The sequence below is a fragment of the Sphaeramia orbicularis genome, chromosome 4, assembly GCF_902148855.1.
Source record: "Sphaeramia orbicularis chromosome 4, fSphaOr1.1, whole genome shotgun sequence".
NCBI lineage: Eukaryota > Metazoa > Chordata > Actinopteri > Kurtiformes > Apogonidae > Sphaeramia > Sphaeramia orbicularis.
In genome coordinates, this window is record NC_043960.1 from 5,132,403 (window position 1) to 5,153,036 (window position 20,634).

Here is a 20,634-nt window from a genome sequence, read left to right on the forward strand (position 1 = left end):
GCTTTTACAAATGAAACAGGATCAAAAAACATTTGTCTGTTGTCACTGATCACCGTTCATTTCTGACGTTAGGACCATGTTTGAAGGGCTGGAGCTTCACCTCTGTACAGGACTGGCAGTTCACAGCAGTCCTTATGGCATTTGGTGTGGTATACAGACGCATTTTCATCCTTTCACATCTTATTCAGCGCCATTTGATCACATGTCAATGTACGCCAAGAGCTCTGGTTTACATATCTGTAACCGCTGACTCTAACCCTAATCTTAAACTTAACCCCAACCCTGACCCTAACCTTAAACCTAACCCTAACCTTAAACCTAACCCTAACCTTAACCTTAAACCTAACCCTAACCCTGACCCTAACCTTAAACCTAACCCTAACCTTAAACCTAACCCTAACCCTAACCTTAACCTTAAACCTAACCCTGACCCTAACCTTACACCTAACCCTAACCTTAAACCTAACCCTAACCTTAACCTTAAACCTAACCCTGACCCTAATCTTAAACCTAACCCTAACCCTTACCTTAAACCTAACCCTAACCCTGACCCTAACCTTACACCTAACCCTAACCTTAAACCTAACCCTAACCTTAACCTTAAACCTAACCCTGACCCTAACTTAAACCTAACCCTAACCTCAAACCTAACCCTAACCTTAACCTTAACCTTAAACCTAACCCTGACCCTAATCTTAAACCTAACCCTAACCCTTACCTTAAACCTAACCCTAACCCTGACCCTAACCTTACACCTAACCCTAACCTTAAACCTAACCCTAACCCTAACCTTAAACCTAACCTTAACCCTAACCCTGACCCTAACCTTACACCTAACCCTAACCTTAAACCTAACCCTAAACTTAACCCTAACCCTAATCCTAAACCTAACCCTAACCTCAACCCTAAACCTAACCCTTAAAGCTAACCTTAAATCTAACCTCTAACCCTAACTCCTAACTCGAACCACTTGATGTGATGGAACCCCTAACTCTTTTTTTTTTTTTTTTTTTTGCTGTTTTGCTTTTGTTCCACTGATATCAGAGCAGAACACAGTTTCAGTTCAGCCCACATGGTTCTATAGTCTGCCTTTATTTGACAGTTTAAGTTTCACTTTCATTTTCTCAGAAGGGTGGTGTCTCTGTTTTGTTTATCACCAGTTCTTCTGCAGCAGAGGCTGTTGTTTTCATCGTCTGCATGCAGTGACTTATGGAGAAAACAGTCAGAAGAGAAAAGACAAAGATAAAAGACAAAAGGTAAGGTTTCATTTATTTAGTCAGAAAACATTAGTAGAAGGATAGTTTTACAGATGAAACCAGCTGAAATGAATATGAAGGTGAAAATATTGACTTTTAATCTGACTCTGAACTAATAGAACTAATGATAGAAGAGTGTATTTTAATCAAGTAAAAAGGCATGTGTTTACTGTAGTTTTACTGTATTTACTGTATATACATATTTCATATGTGACGTGGAGCTTTTATGGTGCGTTTAAAGCACCTGCGAAAATTCTCTTTCATTGTTTACAGTGTTGCATTTGACATGTAAGGACTGTAATATTGTTGTTAGTTTTAATATTAACCCAGTGTTTTTTCAACCTTGGGGTTGGTTGCCTGGAATTCAAATGGGGTCACCTGAAAATTCTAATAATTGATAAAAAAAAAACAAAAAAAAACAAATTACGAATAAAAATATATGGTGAGTTGACAGAGACAATCCCAATCCATAAAAGACAAACTGTGAAGCTGAAACTGAAGCTCTGTGGTTCTGTTTATGTGTCAAATGTTCACTGTGGTCAGTTTCAGATGCTGCAGCTCTTTCATAATTCATAGTTTGAGTTCTTGTTTGTTCAGTATTAATTGTCAGCCTTGTAAATCCAAGCTGGACTGACTGGCTTTTCTGCTGCTGTCCGTAATAATATATATTATACAAACTAAATGTCCTCAAAAATTAACTGTTATTTGTAACATAGTATAGCAAACTATTATATGATCAAATGATCAAAACCAAATTAATTTTAGCAAAAAAATTCTGGGGTTGCCATAAATTTGTGATGTTAACAAGAGATCACAAGACAAAAAAAGTTGGAAACTACTGTATTAACCTTTTAAACCTGAGCCTAAAATGGTCTACCAGGACTTTTTCTTATTTTGACTAACTAAAAGGTTAAAAAATATGCTGTGAGTGAGTCCATTTACCCATTTTTTCAGAGCACTTTTTTTCCCCAGATCTTTCAAAATCTAGCACTCATTTACAATTTACAGCACATTATAATACTGATAAAACAGCTTCTTCTCCAACTTCTTTTACAGGCATGAGTGAAATTACAGTATTTTTTTTTTTTTACTGATTTATTTCAAATATGGAAATGATACAAGCTTCCTGATTGCTACTAATTGACTTCTGTGAACAAAATAATATAGAAATGAAAGGAAGCATAAAATAATGATACAAAAAGAAAAAGACAAAAGTCATATTTGAAAAGGAGTGAGAAGAAGCAGAGCTTATTAGCTCTGACCCCTTTGTCTAAACCAACAATATGTACATATATACATACACACATATACATACACATCTATCTGTCTATCTATCTATCTATCTATCTATCTATCTATCTATCTATCTATCTATCTATCTATCTATCTATCTATCTATCTATCTATCTATCTATCTATCTGCACATACCCTTTCATATATATGCATACAACCAATCCTTCTATTTTCAGAATATTTGTACTGATGAAAGACATATACATATACACATCCACATATACCATCATATACATACACATATACATGCATACACATATATGCATATGCACATGTATGCATACCCCTGCACATACACTTACATATACATGTACATGTTCAAATACATATATACACAGTTCCATACATACACATCTACATTCCCATAGGCTTCTCTGCCTCTAATCCCTTTGCCATATCAATGAGTAAAGGAAAATAGTCAGTAATGAGAATTATTAATTATAACTGCTAAACAAAATATTTTTGGACATTTTCTTAAACTGGTTAATGTTGGCCAAATAAAACCTATGAAGTGCAAAGTCTCAGGTTTCAGAAACTGGTGGAATATTTCCAGTTCCAGTTCCACATGCGTGTCAGCGATGACACGTCAGGTTTTAAATAGTTTTGATTGATTGATGTATTTATTTCGAATATGAGTGTCAAAACAGAAGAAGATAAATAAACAAAACACTTAAACATAAGACATATAATACATATCTGAAAAGGAGCAAGAAGTACAACTTATAAACTCCCACCCCTTCTTCTTATATAATTAATAACAATAATCTTCCTAGTCTAAGCAGATCTAAATTATGTACTATAATATGGCAAGGCAGATGTATTTGTATAGCACAAATCATACACAGGGCAATTCACAGTGCTTTACAAAAATGGAAAAGAGACAGGTTAAAAACACACTATATGACTGATACTTATTATTAAATAATTAGGTTTCCGGCTTTATATTATGATGAACAAATATAATATGATTAACAAATACACTAACACATATATGTAAATATATTCATATATAGGGGTGTAAGAAAATATCGGTTTTGCAATATATTGCAATATTTCATTTCACAATACTGTATCGATATTAAAAAGTACTGTATCAATATTTTTGGGTATTTACTCAAATGCAGATATTGTGGAGGTTCATTTTTGTTTTTGGTTTTCTTTATTCATATCTTATGTACTATTATTTAACACTGTTTTATTAAATGATGTTAGTTCCTTTGTTGGGATTGAACTAAAAGAAAGTTTTGATGTTAGTTCTGGACTAATAGAATAAGAACATTTGAACAGGATCTGAAACTGTAATGTCTGTAAAACAGAATTTAGATTTGAACACAGGAACATTTTGTGATATAGCATCAGATCCTGTTGTGATCAAATAAAAAATGTGTTTAGTATTTGTGCATATTTCTGGTGTAATTCAATTCTTCAAGGAAATAATCATTAAAAAAAAAAAGAACCAAACAAAAAATTGCCTTTTTAACAGTATCATGATATGTCGTCATCCTAGTATTATGATTTGTATTGTATTGCCAGATTCTTGATCTATACATAAAGTGTCTTCTCACTGAATCACAAAGCATGTCACTTATTGGTTGTTTTTTTTTTTTTTCAATTACATTTATAGTATTTGAAGAAGCAGAATATTTACCTCAAACCTTCTGTCCATTGTTACCTTCACTGAACTCACCTGTTTTGTTTTCTCATCAGCATGTCTCTGTTCGGTACACCTGCTCCAGCCACCTTCACTCTCGGCGTTCCGTCATCCAAACTGTCGGATAAAGCCTCACAGAACACCACAGATGGTCTCATCCCAAGTACCAGCGTCAGTTCAACAGAGAACGCTGAGAAGAAGGAGAATCCTGTGTTGAGGTTCCCAGGTCAGTTCAATAAACGGGTCATCGTGAGTGTTTGAGTGAATCTGTGAAAAAAGTCTGTGTGGAAATAATGTGTTCATGAATACTTACAGAACATGTTGTCATAAAGTGCCTTGTTCATCCAAATGATTAAATGAATTAACTGTGAAACAGAAGGAGGAGTTTCTTGTACATTTCCTAGTTTTTTCACTGTTGTAATTTAAAGTGCATAACTACGGTGGCCCTGAAAGGCAAACCATAATGACAAATCGCAAAGCACACAAGAAGAAGAACACACAGGAAAAGGAACACACAGGAAAAAGAAAACCATACAAACAAGAAAAACACACACATAAGAAAAAGGAAATCATACAAATAAGGAAAAAATACACACATAAGAAAAAGAAAATCACACAAACAAGAAAAAAAAAACACTCAAGAAAAAGAAAATCACAGACAAGAAAAAAATGACACACACACAAGAAAAAGAAAATCATACAAATAAGAAAAAAACACAAACACAAGAAAAAGAAAGTCATGCAAACAAGAAAACACACACACAGATATTGCCTGATTTTCTTTTTTTTTGTGTGTTTTCTTGTGTGTGGTTTTTTACTTGTGTGTATTTCTTTTTCTTGTGTACTTCTGTTGTTGTAGTTTGTCCTTCAGGGCCACCGTACATAACACCACATGGCACCTCCCTTTTTAGTCCACCATGGACTATTGGTATCAGTTATTGTCCGTCTGTAAACAACATTTCAAGAATCTTCTTCTCCAAAACCGTCCGCCAGAATCAGCTGAACTTCATACCAGTTTCATCTGGTGTCTGCTGGTTGCTGGTCCTTGGGGCCCTCTTTGTGGGCCCCTGGTCCTTGGAGGGGGTGCGGTTGTGGTTCTGTGTGTGTTCTTCAGTCTCAGTCTCTTTCCTTGCTCTCTCTCTTTCCTCTGATGCAGTCACTCTGTCACAGCAGATTCATGTGAACAGCTGATGTTGGCTGGATTTGGTACTGGTATTGTTTGAATTATGAATGTGCAATAACCTGCTGTACATCCCAGTACTTTTAATTCAAATGTGCAATAACTTGTTGTAGTCTCTCAGTACTCTGATTGTTATTATTATTATTACTCTTTTTTTATAATACTCTATTTTACAAATGTGTATTTGTGTTTGTATGTGCAATAACTGTTTTTTTTTTTTTTTTTTTTTTTTTTTTTTTCCTACTTGTCTTGTCCAGCATCCTAACAGCAGAGTGGTAGTCTGGCTCCTTTTGGTGCTGAACAAATTTGCTTTGCCAAGGATAACTGTTTTTTTTGGTATATGTTTTTAGCTGTGTTTATGTTTTGTATCTGTCTTTTTTGTCATATCCTTACCTTTTCTAACTCCTTTTCTGACTCAGGGAAACACAAGAATTCCACTGTGCCTATACTGCTGTGTATCTGTGCAAATGGCAAATAAAGTCTGTTCTGTTATTTGGGCGGACGTGGTGTAGGATTTTCTGTTCAAGATTTCTTTCTTATATTTATCATTTGATAAATCTTATGTATTTTATTTTATTGTAGTTTTGTTTGTTTGTTTTTTCTCTCTCTTCTGCCCAGTTTACTCAGTTCTGGTTGTAGTTATTGTTACTATTAGGGATGCACCGATCTGATACCAGTATCGGGCATCGGCTCCGATACTCAGTGTGTGTACTTGTACTCGTAAAAGTAATCCGATACATGTGTGACATTCACAGTTCAGTGCATCAGGTACAAGGAGGAGGAATAATGTGTGGGGAGTGTGGAGATGTAACCAAATAAATGACGGTCATAAAAGTAACACTGACTGACAGTAACGTTACAGACACAGACAGATACAGACGTTCTGTCCGTCCTCTGCGAACATTCCATCCGTTTTCCAGGTGCTGGAAAGATATTGATATTATTACCGTACTTTCCGGACTGTAAGCCACTACTTTTTTCTCGTTTTGAACCCTGCGGCTTATACAGCGATGCAGCTCGAGTATAGACTTATACAGGCTAACGGTCACCAGGGGGCGCTCTAGCAGGACGCACAAAAGTGAGACAGACAGGAGGAAGAGGTGATGAAGAGGAGAAGTTTTAAGCTTAACTTTGAACAATCATTTTGCGTGTCATGCACAAACCCTCATCATGGAAAACACACAAAGAAATGCATAATTTGCAGCTTTTAAGTTAAAAGTAATCGATGTGTCTGTAAAGAAAAAAATAGAGCTGCAGCACTGAAGTGCCATTGAGCAACAACAGTGGAGAGACGTAGAAGGAGTGTGACGGAGCCTTTGAGGCTGTTCAACTCCAACACTGAAGAAGACGACTGCAGTGGTTTAATGAGCAGAAGGAAGATGGAGATACAGATCAATGACTTTTCTGTTTTTTTTTTAACCAGCCGTGTTCCTGCTGTTTTACTGCCATGTTACAGACACTGTTTGGAAAAAAGCAGTGAAGGGATGGAAATAAATATTTAAATCTTTCTGTTTACCATCTTTCTATGTAAATATCTCATGTGACAACGTGGACACCTGCGGCTTATAGTCAGGTACGACTTAAAGTCAGCCGCGGCTTATATTCCAGTGCACCTTATAGCCCGGAAACTACGGTACTATTGGCAGCAGATAGGAAGTTTAGATTTAGGTTTAGGTTAGTTTATTTCAGACAGAGTCATAATACAAAACATATGGAACAAAAATAAAAATAATAATAAACAATACACAAATAAAAAATCAAACAGTAGAAAAATAATAATAACGATAAACAATACACAAAAAAATCAAATAATAGAAAAAAAGAACAACTGTTGTACCTGAATGGGAGGAGGAAGAAGCCACTGCTTATCCAGTCCTACCCCTGATTCCAGTCCTCAGACTGTTAGTGCTGAATCACATGTTATACAACAGAAGACTGTGATTATCTTATATGCAGATAGGAAGTCACACATGCGCTTTCATTTAGTGCCATGACCTTTGACTTTGAGTGACCTCAAAAGGTCAAACACATGTCAATGTCTTAAATGTGCCGTTGAACCCTTGGTCCTATTTTTACAAATGTGTTTTAACATTCACTGCATCAGCTGAGATCAAAGTGTATAACGTTGGACTAGTTTTGTTTTCGGACACATTCCTCTTTTTGTTTTAGATCACTGGTCACTGTGTCTGTTGTCGGTGTCTTTGTTGTCGTCTTCGTTACCAATTTCTTCAAACATCTTCTCTAACAAAACCACTGGTTGGATTCATTTCAAATTTTATATGTAGCTTCATTTGGATGATGTTTACAAAGTTAGATGGTAGTTGTTTCAGAGTTGTATGTTTCATTCAGTTCATCTGTTTTGAAGCGGTTTTACCAGATTCACCAAGGATGGAGTCTCCATGGAGGAAAGTGCAGTGGACGGATGAGTGAGTAGAACTGGAACATCCATCCATCCATCCACCCACCCACATACCAATCCATCCATCCATCCATCTTCTACTAATCTGAGTTTATAAACCTGTACAGAGCTTTAACGTGGGAAAAATGTGTGTTTAGTTTGTGATTTTAAAGGTCCAATACTGAACAGTGGATGTCTGCTTCTGAGTTTCTCACTGTTTTTCACCACAAACATTTAGAGGATAATATTTTAATACATGTTTATAAATCACTTGGGAATGGCAAAGTTTAGAGAAAAATTCATTTGGAAGTCACCAGAAATAGTAACAAGTCTTTCGGGGTTAAAGGAAACATCACAGACTATAACGATATTCCTTAATCGATCAGCTGATTTTGATGAATCCATGAGTGACGTGCCTTTCTCTTATTTCTCCTCCAACCCAGACAAAGGACAGCCCTGATGGACAGAATCAGCTCCTACAGACCCAGCTGTGAGGAGGTGACCCGGGCTCAGGTTCTCCTCCTGGGCCCCGTCGGCTCTGGGAAGTCCAGCTTCATCAGTTCAGTGCAGTCTGTGTTTAATGGAAGGGTCGTCAACCGAGCCATGGTGGGTTGCTCCACCCCCTCAACCAGCTTCACCAAGAAGGTACACTGTAAGACCAGATAAAGTTGAATTTACTTTAAAAAAAAATTGAGGAAACCGGTTGCCTTAAAAAATTTAAGTAATGAAAACTTGAGTGTATTAAACTTAAATTCTTGATTTGAATGGAATTGCTATTTTAAGTACAACACACTAATGCCAAGTTAATTTAACTTAAAATTTGTTGCAATGTCAATTGCTTTGTATAATCATTAGACTTAATATCATCAGTTCCAAGTTGATTTTAAATTAGAATCTTTTGCAATATAAATTGTTTGTATAATTACACTGGGTTACAAAAAAATGTTTTTTGCAAGTTGTCTAGGTTTTTTCAACTGAATTAGGACCATTAAATCCAAAAATGACATCTGTTTTTCTCAATCAGGTCAGGTTTTTTTGCTAATTTGATTTTGAAAAATTTGATCTTCTCACAATCTGCGCCCAAACTTTATCTTGGTCACCAAGTTTAATACCAAAATACGATTGGTAAGCACACTTTATGAAACTTGTGACTTGATTCCTGTTAGGTACAATGGTGTATTCAGCGCAGATGTAGCAGAATACGTCAGGCTTATTTTTGCAAGATCTTCTAGTCGAAGCATTTCATTCACATTTAATATTTAAAAAAACCATTAATCATAAATTGGCAAAAGTAAAATCTTCAGAACTCGTTTATTGCAAGAAATATGAAAGAATTTTGTATCATATGATGTGAAAATGCCCATAAATGTAAGCAAAAATGTTAAAAAGCCAATATGTAGCATAGTTCAGAAAGTTGACCTGATTGAGCAAAATGAATGTGATTTTTGGCTTCAGCACCAAAATTATCCTAAATCAGCTCAAAAAACTTAAACAATAAATTTGTTGTTGACCAGTGTTATTCAACTTTTTGTTGTAGTGTGGATGGAAGTTAGGCAGGAAGTTAGCTCAATAATTTGCCAGTACAGGAAATGCTTTCAATTTGGCAAGGCATTAAGATTTACACAGACACAAGAACAATCATAGATGAACAGTAAAGCCATTGTTGGGCCTATGGCTCTCACTCATGGTGCAGCTCTACAAAAATACAAAAACAAACAACTAGAAAAGCACTCGTAGAGCGCAGACCTCCGCCAAGGCAGATCAGTGCCCCCACCCCCCCTCCCCATCACCATAAAAATTTAATCATTTGTTCCTTGTGCCAGTATCAACATTTCCTGAAATTTTCATCCAAATCTGTCCATAACTTTTTGAGTTATCTTGCACACTGACCGACTGACTGACCAACCGGCCGGAACGGACGGACGCTGGCAAGAACATAACCTCCTTGGCGGAGGTAAAAAGGCCAATAAACAATGACATACACACATTAAGTCCAAATTAACACTAACACCACAACCCCGCTGAACCCCTGCACAGAAAAATAACACATTTTCAACAACATGCCCAATACCCACAATGCAATGCAGAGATAAAAAGGTGTGGTCGTGACTAAAACTGAGTGATTTAACCCTTTCATGCATGAATTATGAGAACCTTTATCAAGATTTTTTTCCTTAATATATTTATTCCTCTTTAGGCATGAAAAAAAATAACAATGTGATTGATTTTTTTATGAACCTTTTTTTCATAGTTACAAAAATGTCCACTCAGCTGGACACCATGTGTTTAATTTTAGAGGCAAAGAAACCTGTATTTACGGATATACTGTGTGAAAACTATGAAATCATTTTTTAAAAAAGATAATAGAGATAATATGCACAAAAAAAACAACTCAAAAACCTTATGTTTAAAACAAAACAGTTAATTACAGCATTTATAGTGATTTTTTTTTTTTTTATACTCATGCATGTTACTGCAGATCAGGTTTATCTAGAACAGCAAAGTTACAGTAATGGTACGAATTGCAGTGTTGGGGATTATGCATAAGCGTCCACTGTGTTGGCTGATATGGAACTAAAACAACAAAATCCATGAATATATAAGAGAACACCTTTGAACAGCTGTCCACTGTAGTGACCACTATGTATGAAAGGGTTAAATCCATTCAACTTCAACTTTTTCGGACTTTGGACTATGTCTACAAATTAGTAGAATATACTGAACATTTTATAGTAATGTAATAAAACTGAAATCATTTAAGTACATTGTAATTAAAGCATTTTAGTAAATACAAAGTCTGGGTTTACAGTGTACTAGAGGAGCAGGAGCAGGGACAGGACATAAACACCCCTCACCCAGAATGAAACCGTCCAGTCAGCTGACAGACTGGTGCTTTACAATCTGCCCGTCAGTTTAACTTCATTATTGTTTTTTATGTTTCAGCTGCAGTCATTCAGCATCCGTGGCCAGAAGGGGGAGGGTCTTGCTGGGCTGGCGCTGTATGATATAATGGGTCTGGGGGACGGAGACATGACTGGACTGACTCTCCATGACATTCTGGCCGTCATCAAAGGACACGCACCTGACGGACATAAGGTAAACAGTAACACTGACCACTGTGGAGCCAGTGTGTTTCAGAGGGGGTTCAGAAGGCTCCGTAGCTCAGGAGTTAGAGCACTAGTCTTGTAAACCAGGGGTTGTGAGTTCAAATCTCACTGGGTCCAGGGCTGTTGGATGTTGTCAGGATGGTCAATAACCATGTCTTTACATATAGGCCCAAATCTTGCTGCTGATTCCATTATTAACCCTTTCATGCACGAATTATGAGAACCTTAATGAAGATTTTTTTCCTGACTGTTTTTATTCCTCTTTAGGCATGAAAAAAAACAATGCAATTGAAATTTTTCTCATGAAAAATAAATAAATAACAAAAAATAAAGTTAAAAAAAGACATACTACTACTACTACTACTAATAATAAAAATGATCTTATGAACCTATTTTACATGAAGTTGCAAAAATGTCCATTCAGCTGGACACCTTGCATTTAATTTTTGAAATGAAGAAACATGTATTTACAGATAAATTGTGTGAAAACTGAGGGGGGCTTGTAGTTCTGGGGGTGAGAGTATGCTCAGGGGAGATCTACACAATGTTTCCAATTCATGTCAGAAAAGATATGTAGTGTCTTAAAACTTTAATAAAGATATGTGCAAAAACAAACAAACAAACAAACAAACAAACAAATCCATGAATATATAAGAGAACAGCTGTAGAATAGCTGTCCACTGTAGTGACCAGTATACATGAAAGGGTTAAAATAAAAGAAAAACAAAGCGATTAAAAAAAAAAAAAAAAAACATTCCACATGACTATCAAGCTTGATATTTGTTCAAAATAATATGTCAAACAAATCACACTCAGATGTTCTTTCTGCTCACCTCACTTCTGTTCAGCACAGTCCTGCTCTGCTCTGTGTGGCAAAACAGGTGTAAGCCAATCAGCCTCACTATATCCCAAAAGGGGGTGTGGCAACAATTAAACAAAATGGGAAGGAAATCCAACAGAAACCAAAAATAGATAAAAACAAAAAAAGGAAGGAAAATATGAAATAGTAAACCTATCAACCGGCCACTAACACAGTCACTTCCCTTAGAAGCTCATTTTTACCATGTCTTCCTGTATATAACCTGCACCAAACGTAATGACAGTGCTGCTGAAAACTCTGTTCCTATTGTGTATTGTAGAGGACCAAACACAAGGACCAGGACAAAGGTGGTAAAATTAGGAAAAATGATAATTTAATAAAGGTAGAAAATGTTAACACAAGCTCAAAAAATGTCAGTTAACAAAATGAACAAAGATGGGCCCGACTGAGGTCAACTAAACCAAACTGCAACAGAACAAAAACTGACCGAACCAGACAAAGAACCCAGGTGGGTTTAAATAGAAGTGGACTAACCCAAATGACACACAAGGGGGAGGCATTACACCATGAAATTCAACCAAACCATTAACTTAGTCCAAATAACATAAAAAACAAATAATCATAAATAGACACAAAATACTAACTGTGTGAAACCAATGTGATTTAACCCTCCCGTATCCGGGTGCGCCTTTTAGGCACACTTTGCACTTCATTTTAAAAAACTTCATATTATTTTTCACAATTTAAATAAGGTTAGAATTCAAAAGTTGTTCATTTTTGCATGATCGATTATAATTTGGGCCACCAACTAAAATTTTTCACATTGTAAACAAAAGAAAATTACAAGACTAGCATCTGTCTCCCAAGTGTGCCAAAAACGCACTATTTCTTCCATTTGATCTGTATGAGTAGGGCTGACCTGGATTTACAAAAATAAAATCAAATTAGAGCAGAAAAATAAATCAACATATAATATTTAATATTTTTATGTATAGGTGTGCATTTTACGCACACTTGGTGACAGATGCTAGTATTTTTGTACATTTGACCCAGCGCCAAAAATAATAATGCAAATTAACCGATGTTGGAGTTAATCATTGACATATGCCAGGCTGCAAAAATCAAATATGTGATCCACTTTTTATGTAATATATTGAAAATAAATAAATAAATAAATATGTTTTTGCATCCAAAAAAATGGTTTGTTTACATTACAAACATGGCATTTAAAGGGTTAAAAAAATGTGACAATTATTGAGTATTTGGTATTTTTATTTACAGCTCAAGTTGATGAAATCGTAAAAAGTGCAAAAGAATTAAAAACAAACTGTATGAATTTTTTTTTTACATTATTCCACAAGTGTGCCAAAAAGGCACACTTGGTGCTTAGTAAGGGCCTAGCTGGACGGGATACCAGAGGGTTAAACCAAGAATTTAAACAACTAAATTAACACATAGAAACAAACAGTGCCCTGCCCAGTCTTGTGGTATTAGTTCCTTCCCCTGTCTTAAATACTAGCCAAGCCCGTTTTTCTGGTCTTTTGTCTGAACTGAAGAACAATGTGAGTAAATAATTCAAACATAACTAAAATGTGTGCACCCACATTAGAATGTTTAAATAAAATACTTCAACTAAACTGTGTTATGTAATCATTAACTGTAACTGAACAAAAACGCATGAAACAAAAACTACTAATACAAGATGGTAATGGCAAAGGATCCACCACATGTATCAAAGTCTGGTTTGACTTGGTCTTTGAACCCAACTGACTTCACTGTTTTACTTTGACATTTGCACTTTAACCCTTTGATGCATGAATTATGAGAACCTTAGTCAAGATTTTTTTCCTGTGTGTTTTTATTCCTCTTTTGCATGAAAAAAACAATGTGTTTGAAATTTTTTATGGACCGGTTTTTTTATGGGGTTACAAAAATGTCTACTCAGCTGGACACCATGTGTTTAATTTTTGAAGAAAAAAAAAACATGTATTTAAAACGCAATATCTGAAAGTGATAAACTGTGTGAAAACTATGAAATACTTTTTTTTTTAAATGCAGCTAATCTAATGTTTTCTCACATTTTAGCATACACTAATACTAGTGATTACTCACTTCATGGACATATTAAAAAAAATAAATAAATAAAAAAATAAAACCTTTTTATTTAAGGAAACTGTTAATTACAGTTAAGAAATCGCAATAGATTTACTCTGAAATAGGGACGTAACGATATGAAAATTTCATATCACGGTTTTCATTATTATTGCGGTATTATTGAAATTGTGCTCAAAATGTTCAAAAAGAACTGATATACACACTGAAATAATTTAACCTTAGTTTAACATTAGTGTATTTTTAATGTATTTGTGTGTTTGTGTGTGTTTTTAATGTATTTGTGTGTGTTTGTGTGTGTTTTTAGTGTATTTGTGTGTGTTATTAATATATTTGTGGGTGTTTATGTGTGTTTTTAGTGTATTTCTGTGTGTTTTTAGTGTATTTGTGAGTGTTTGTGTGTGTTTTTAATGTATTTGTGTGTGTTTGTGTGTGTTTTTGGTGTATTTGTGTGATTTTGTATTTGGGAAAAAAAAAAGAAAAGAAAAACAACAAAAAAAAAAACAAATAAAATAACTGGCACAATGTGCCCTCTGTTGGCAGAAACATTCAAATATTAACCTTTAGTGGTCTGAGCCTATTTTGTCCGTTTTTCAGTCCTTTTGATTTTACCTTTATATACTATATAAACAAATGTTTACTATACCCATGTTTGGGATCTGTTTTTTCAGTACAACTTCATCTATCTCATCTGCCTATTATTTTTTTCACTTTAACCTACTATATTAACATAAGAATATGTAAAATCCGATTTGAAAAATGTATATAATTTATTGCATAAATAACACACAGATGCTTAACGAACCTTTTCAAAGACTTTAAAAGTGAATATTGGTTCCAAATATTAGGTATAGAAAATTAAAATTGTAATAAATTAAAACTATACTCAAATATTTAACATAAAAGCAGATCTTTACATCGGTGTTTTCTCCGGAAAAGTGCGATAATCAAACACGGTTATCATGATAATTACAATTTAAACAGTAATACTAACCGTTGGCAGTTTTACTGCGGTTTATCATTATACTGGTAATCGTTACATCCCTACTCTCAAACATGTTACTGCAGATCAGGTTTATCAAGAACAGCACAGTTATAGTAATGGTCTGAATGTCAGTGTATGGGATGATGCACAAGCGTCCACTGTGTTGGCTGATATGGAACTAAAACAACAAAACTCATGAATATACAAGAGAACAGCTGGAGAACAGCTGTCCACTGGAGTGACCTTTGTGCATGAAAGGGTTAAAATAAGCTGAAACAGAAGACTCAGTCACATCGGTTATGTTATCTCTGAAGGGTTAATGTAGGTGTACCAGGACTCAAACAAACTCACATGAGCTACATAGCCTTTGATTTGTTTTCTAGACTACAGCCTGAACTATCCTTTTAAAGTGTTCATTCTTTTTCCCTTTTTTCAATGGCAGTTTAGCTCAGCTCATCCGCTGAGCTCCGACATCGTGGGTTATGTGAAGAGGCCGAGTCTCAAAGACAAGATCCACTGTGTGGCTTTTGTGGTGGATGCTTCCAAAATCCTGACCTACCCCAAAGGCCTCAGCGCCATTTTCCAGCAACTCCGAGAACACATCAGCGACCTCGGTGAGTAAAGAATAATCGGAAAAAGCAGACACTGACCGAGTGCATTAACAGGATTATTCATTGTTTAAGACTCATTCATTAAAGCCCTTTTGCTGAGTGAGTTCGTCTGAGTTTCAAAAGGTTAACCCTTTAACCCCTGACACGATTCCAGGTAAAGGTGCTGCTAGGGAAGGGAATCGAGAACCGGTTCTTTTTGAGAACCGGTTCCCAGCAGCTCGATTACTTGGAATTGTTTGGCTGCCTCCTTACCAGTTCTGCTTGTCGATTCTGTCTTCGTTGTGCATGCGCGATGACGTCATACGTATGCTGCATTGTTTTGGTCAGAACGTAGCCAACATGGTGTTGAGGCAGAAACGGCCCAAACGACCACACCAGGTCCACTGGAACACTGTCAAAGCTTCCATGTCTTCAAAAGGGTGGAATCCCTCCAATCTGCTCAAACATTTGTCCACAGCATGTGAATCATTTACAGGAATGTCACGTATTTGATACTCTACTCAGCGGCGCTTGTGAATGTAGCGGCAGAGTGAACGCTGGGCCGGTTCCGGTGCGGGCAACAAATGTCGTAACTCCTCAAAAACAAGTTTCCGAAGGTAAGAAGGGAAAGGAAATGAGGTGGACAACAACGGGAGACAAGCCGAGCCGAGTCGAACCGGTTCCACGGAGTAGAAATGCGGCAATAGAGGAATTAGTAAAGAGTCTGTAGTTTCACAGTTTCACTTTCACTGTACACCCCCCCGAACTGGACCCGGCGTCATCTGTTCTTATTATTTGTACATACTGTATATGTTATATTTTCTGTGCAGATGGAAATATAAAAGACAGTTAATGCAAACACACCTGTTTGTGCTCTTTTATTCCCTCACCCAATGAGAATCGATAAAGAATCGGATCGATAAGCAATATCGATAATGGAATTGGAATCGTTAAATTCTTAACGATTCCCATCCCTAGGTGCTGCTGTGAATTATCGTCTGTTTTAGGTTCATTAAAGCTTCTGTGAGTATGTGCTTGTGTTCCTTTTCATCAGTGGTTTTTGTTTTACTGTGTTTTAGGGTCAAAACAGGTGGAAGAACAGAAAAAGACAAAGAGAGGAACTGAAGTTTGACAGGTTTTTTTGTACTAAATAAGTCACTCAGAATGTACATCAGTCAGAGATTTAGGATGTTGAACATGAACTGTGAACTGGAGCACACTGAACAACAACTAGGATTTGAATTTGGGCCCAGTAGTTTATGGTTTTTTACTTTGTTCTAAATCAGTCCACCTGCTTTTGGGCACCTGGTTGAACTCCAAAAAGCAGTTACACGGTCAAAACTCGGTAAAAACACAGTAAAAATAAAAAAAGAAAGGAACACAGCACTACAAACAGTAAAAACAAGAAACAAGGAAGATAGTGTACAAGAAAAAAAGCCCAAACCACCATTTTTATGAGTCGGTCTCATTCACTGCTCTGTGATTTGCCCACCCATTACACAGACGACAGGGGGTGCACTGAGCATGCTCGGATGTGTATGGAAAGAACAAGGTCTATTCTCTCAGCACATTTTGAAGTTTTGTCTGTTGAGCAAACGGTTGAATTTTTATGAATATTTAAAATAAATCATATATTTGGAATGCTCACCACAGACACGACAGGGGTTAAAGGGTTGAAAAGTGTCCAACGGTTATAACCTGAAGAGCTGTAGACCAACTTTACAAAGTAATTTTTATACTATATTAAAACAGTTTACAGTGTTGTGTGTTCTTTTGATGTAAACGTCCCAATGGTTGCGGTGAAACCTCATTAACTGGACTGTTTCATTGTAGGTGTTCATCAGGTGGCTCTGCTGACCCACATTGACAAAATTTGCCCGCAGACAGCCAAAGATGTCTGCCAGGTTTACAAGAGCAAAGTCATTCGTGACATGGTAGGTCGGAATAAACCATGTGTGGTTTCAGAAATGACTGTTGTTATGGAAATACAGTACGAGGATTTGAGTAAAGATATGGGAAAATTTGCATGTAGAGGGGGGTATTCAGGAAAGTTAGCATACAGTGAGGGAGGGTTTTCAGGAAAGGATATGGGAACAGAGAAAGGAATAGATAAAGAAGTTAAAATTCCATTACACTGTATGTTTCTATTACCCCACCCCTGAAGGGGAGGCAAAGGGTGTTGTTTTTGGTTTGGTTTGTGTCTTTGTCATGTCATCAGACAACTTTTGGCGTTATGTAAATAAAATTTGATTTGATTTATTTGTTCTTATCTATCTGTCGTTTATGTGAAGCACTTTGTAACATGTTGTTTTAAAAAGTGTTATATAAATAAAGCTTTACTTACTTACTTTACTTACTTTGTTTAATTGATAGCACTTTAGCAGCAAAACTATTGGTTGAATTCATACCAAACTTGGTTTATAGATTGCCAGTGACCCAGAATAGATTTGGTTACATTTTAGGGAAAGTAAACCAAAATTGTCAGTTTTTTTTATGAATTTTTAAAAATCTTTTGTCTTCTCCCATTTACTTATAATGGGCGAAATTTCTAATGTCTATAAAAACAACAATTTTGTCTCAATTTACTTCAAACTTGCCACATATAGAGGGACAGTTGATATGCTGGTATCAGCACATGCATAGACATGATGACATCAGCTGAATCGTTGCCAAATAAGCTACCATACGTGCGAGGGGTGGAGTTTGTTGTGCCTGGAAACACTTGTTTAAAGTTTGAGATTAAAAATGTCTTTTAACATTGTGGCCAAGACAACAGCACCATTAACAGCGTTCCAGATTCAGTTTCAACTAAACCATAAGGTTCAAGGTTCACTTTATTGTCATTACATGTAGTGTATACATGAAATGAAATCAGTACTCAGGTCCAGCAATGTACATGGTCAAATCCTATAAAATGAATCCTATATTAAAGGTAATAATAATAAAATCTGATAATAACAGTAAAAATGTAAAAAAAATAATAATGAATAAATATACATAAATAAATATTACAGTGCAGGATTAAAAAAATTAGCAGCATGTTAAACCAGAATAAAAACAAGTGGTGCCAGGTACAACAAACCCCACCCCCTCACGCGTATTGTAGCTTACTTTGGCATCGATCCAGCTGATGTCATCATGTCTGTGCATGTGCTGACGTCAGCATAGATATAGACAGTATAGACAAATTTCAGCCATTGTAAGTAAATGGGGAAAAAAAAAGATTTTAAATATTCATTAAAAATTGGAACTTTAACTGACATTTCCCAAAATGTAACCACATCTGTTCAGGGCAATCTATAAACCCAATTTGACATGAATTCAACCAACAGTTTTGCTGCTAGAGTGTAAACAAACAAACAAACAAACAAATAAACAAACCAAACCAATAACAATACCCCTTGCCTCTCCTTCAGGGGGCGGGATAAAAATTATTTAGACCAAAAGAAGAATCACAAATGACATATTTATTGATCTGGATCTGAACAGGTTAGATTTTAACTGACACTTAATGTTAAATTAAACAAAGTGCTGCTGAAATAAATATTTTTTTAATCTGTATGAACAAACATGAGGAGCTGTCAGCTCAATGTGACTTCCTCTCGACTGCATCTTGCTTTAAAAACTAGTTTTGATTCAAGCAGATTCTGCGGAACAAAAGCACATTGCTGTTGTGAGAGCCATATATGGTGCAAATGCTGAGCTATATCACCATGTTATCAGCGTAATGGCGAACATTAACATTAGAAACATTCTGATCAATATTATTTATGTAGAGGATGAACAGCGGTGGTCCTAGAACTGACCCCTGAGGCACCCCTTTGGCTTGAGTGACTGAATGCTTCTACTTATATGGATGGTTCAGTCCAGTCCTAGAGCCGAGGTGCATTTCAGTTATAGGGCTAAAATCGCAGCGACGGTGTTTAAAATGAAGAAACTGAACCTGAAATGTGAAAAATTAAAAGTTAAAACAGTTTTTTTTTTTTAAGATACATACATTTAGACTTCTATATTTGTTGACCTGCATCCCAACAGGGTATAGGCGTTGGTTGAGGTGTCGATGTTAAACCACATAAGGTGCAGCTGTAATGAATATTTAATATTTTATCTGTATCGTGGTTATAATAGTTTTGGATTTTTCATTGTAGTTTAGTTTTATTTAGTTTTGACTTTTTTTCTCTAATTCCGTTGGTTTTAATTAGTTTTTAGAGCAGATTTGCTAGTTTTTATTCATTTCGTTATTTTCTAAATGCTTAGTTTTAGTTTACTTTTTTCGTATCTTTTATCTTCTTCACCATTGTATTCAAATAAATCCCAGACAGGACTCTGCTGCTTTAGTCTCCATGTTTCCAGGCAGAGTGGGGACCAGAAGACGACTGGAAACCACAAGTGACGGACCGTGAAGTGTCATATGGTGCCGCTAGCTAAAATTGCTCGAGGGAAATAAATCAATTTCGGATCAATCCGACACTGACAAAAACAAAAACAGAGAATTTTATCCATAATTTTTGTAAGTTTTAGTTAGTTTTGTAATCACACAATACAGTTGCAGTCAGTTACCATTTTTTGTTTTAATTATAGTTTTTATTTATTTCAGTTAATGAAAATGTTTTTACAGTTGAAGTCTTCATCATTTTGTTAGTTTTCGTTAACGATAATAACCTTGATCTGTATTTACATTAATAGATAAATAAAGCTGGAGCCCTGCTGGGGATGTCCACTTCCTACATTGTCCCTGTGAAGAACTACTCATCAGAACTGGACCTGGACGTTAACACTGATCTGCTTCTGCTCAGTGCCGTCGACCACATCTTGCAGTATTCTGACCTGTACTTCCTGGACAACGCAGAACAAACTCAGCTCAAACTTTAAGACATTTTTTCTGGTGTCATTCGGTGGCGGATTTGGACATGTGCTTAAGTCTTGGTTGTTATTTCCTGTTTAACTTTGAAATTAGTTCTGTCTATGATTATTTATGTCACAAGTGTCAAACCTGTGGCCCGGGGGTCAAAACCGCCCCCCCAAAGGTTCCAATCTGGCCCACGGGATGAATTTGCAAAGTGCAGAAGATATTAACAGTCAAGGGTGTTGAACTTCAAAATAATAGCACAGACCTAAAAATAATAACTCCAAATATTCTTCTTGGTTTAATGTGGAAAAATAATATGACTCTTTGATTCTCTCTTTGATTTATTGCAAAGAACATTAAACTGTGATATCCTTTAATAATAAAACGTCAAT

General features: G+C 35.9%; 1 protein-coding gene across 1 annotated transcript; it reads left to right on the top strand.

Moving 5' to 3' along the window:
* The first annotated feature begins 1,134 nt into the window (after window positions 1-1,134).
* On the top strand, window positions 1,135-20,634 carry ifi44g (interferon induced protein 44g). Its single transcript, XM_030131462.1, has 8 exons — window positions 1,135-1,256; window positions 4,258-4,427; window positions 7,747-7,807; window positions 8,223-8,424; window positions 10,723-10,875; window positions 15,246-15,417; window positions 17,227-17,327; window positions 20,080-20,634. Exons 1-8 carry the CDS (start codon window positions 1,210-1,212, stop codon window positions 20,263-20,265), a joined length of 1,092 nt encoding a protein of 363 aa, XP_029987322.1. The 5' UTR covers window positions 1,135-1,209; the 3' UTR covers window positions 20,266-20,634.

Coding starts and splice junctions, on each gene's coding strand:
- ifi44g (XM_030131462.1), top strand. CDS start 1,210: ATGGAGAAAACAGTCAGAAGAGAAAAGACAAAGATAAAAGACAAAAG. Junction 7,808..8,222: donor AAAGTGCAGTGGACGGATGA/GTGAGTAGAACT, acceptor CCTCCAACCCAG/ACAAAGGACAGCCCTGATGG. Junction 15,418..17,226: donor AGAACACATCAGCGACCTCG/GTGAGTAAAGAA, acceptor GTTTCATTGTAG/GTGTTCATCAGGTGGCTCTG.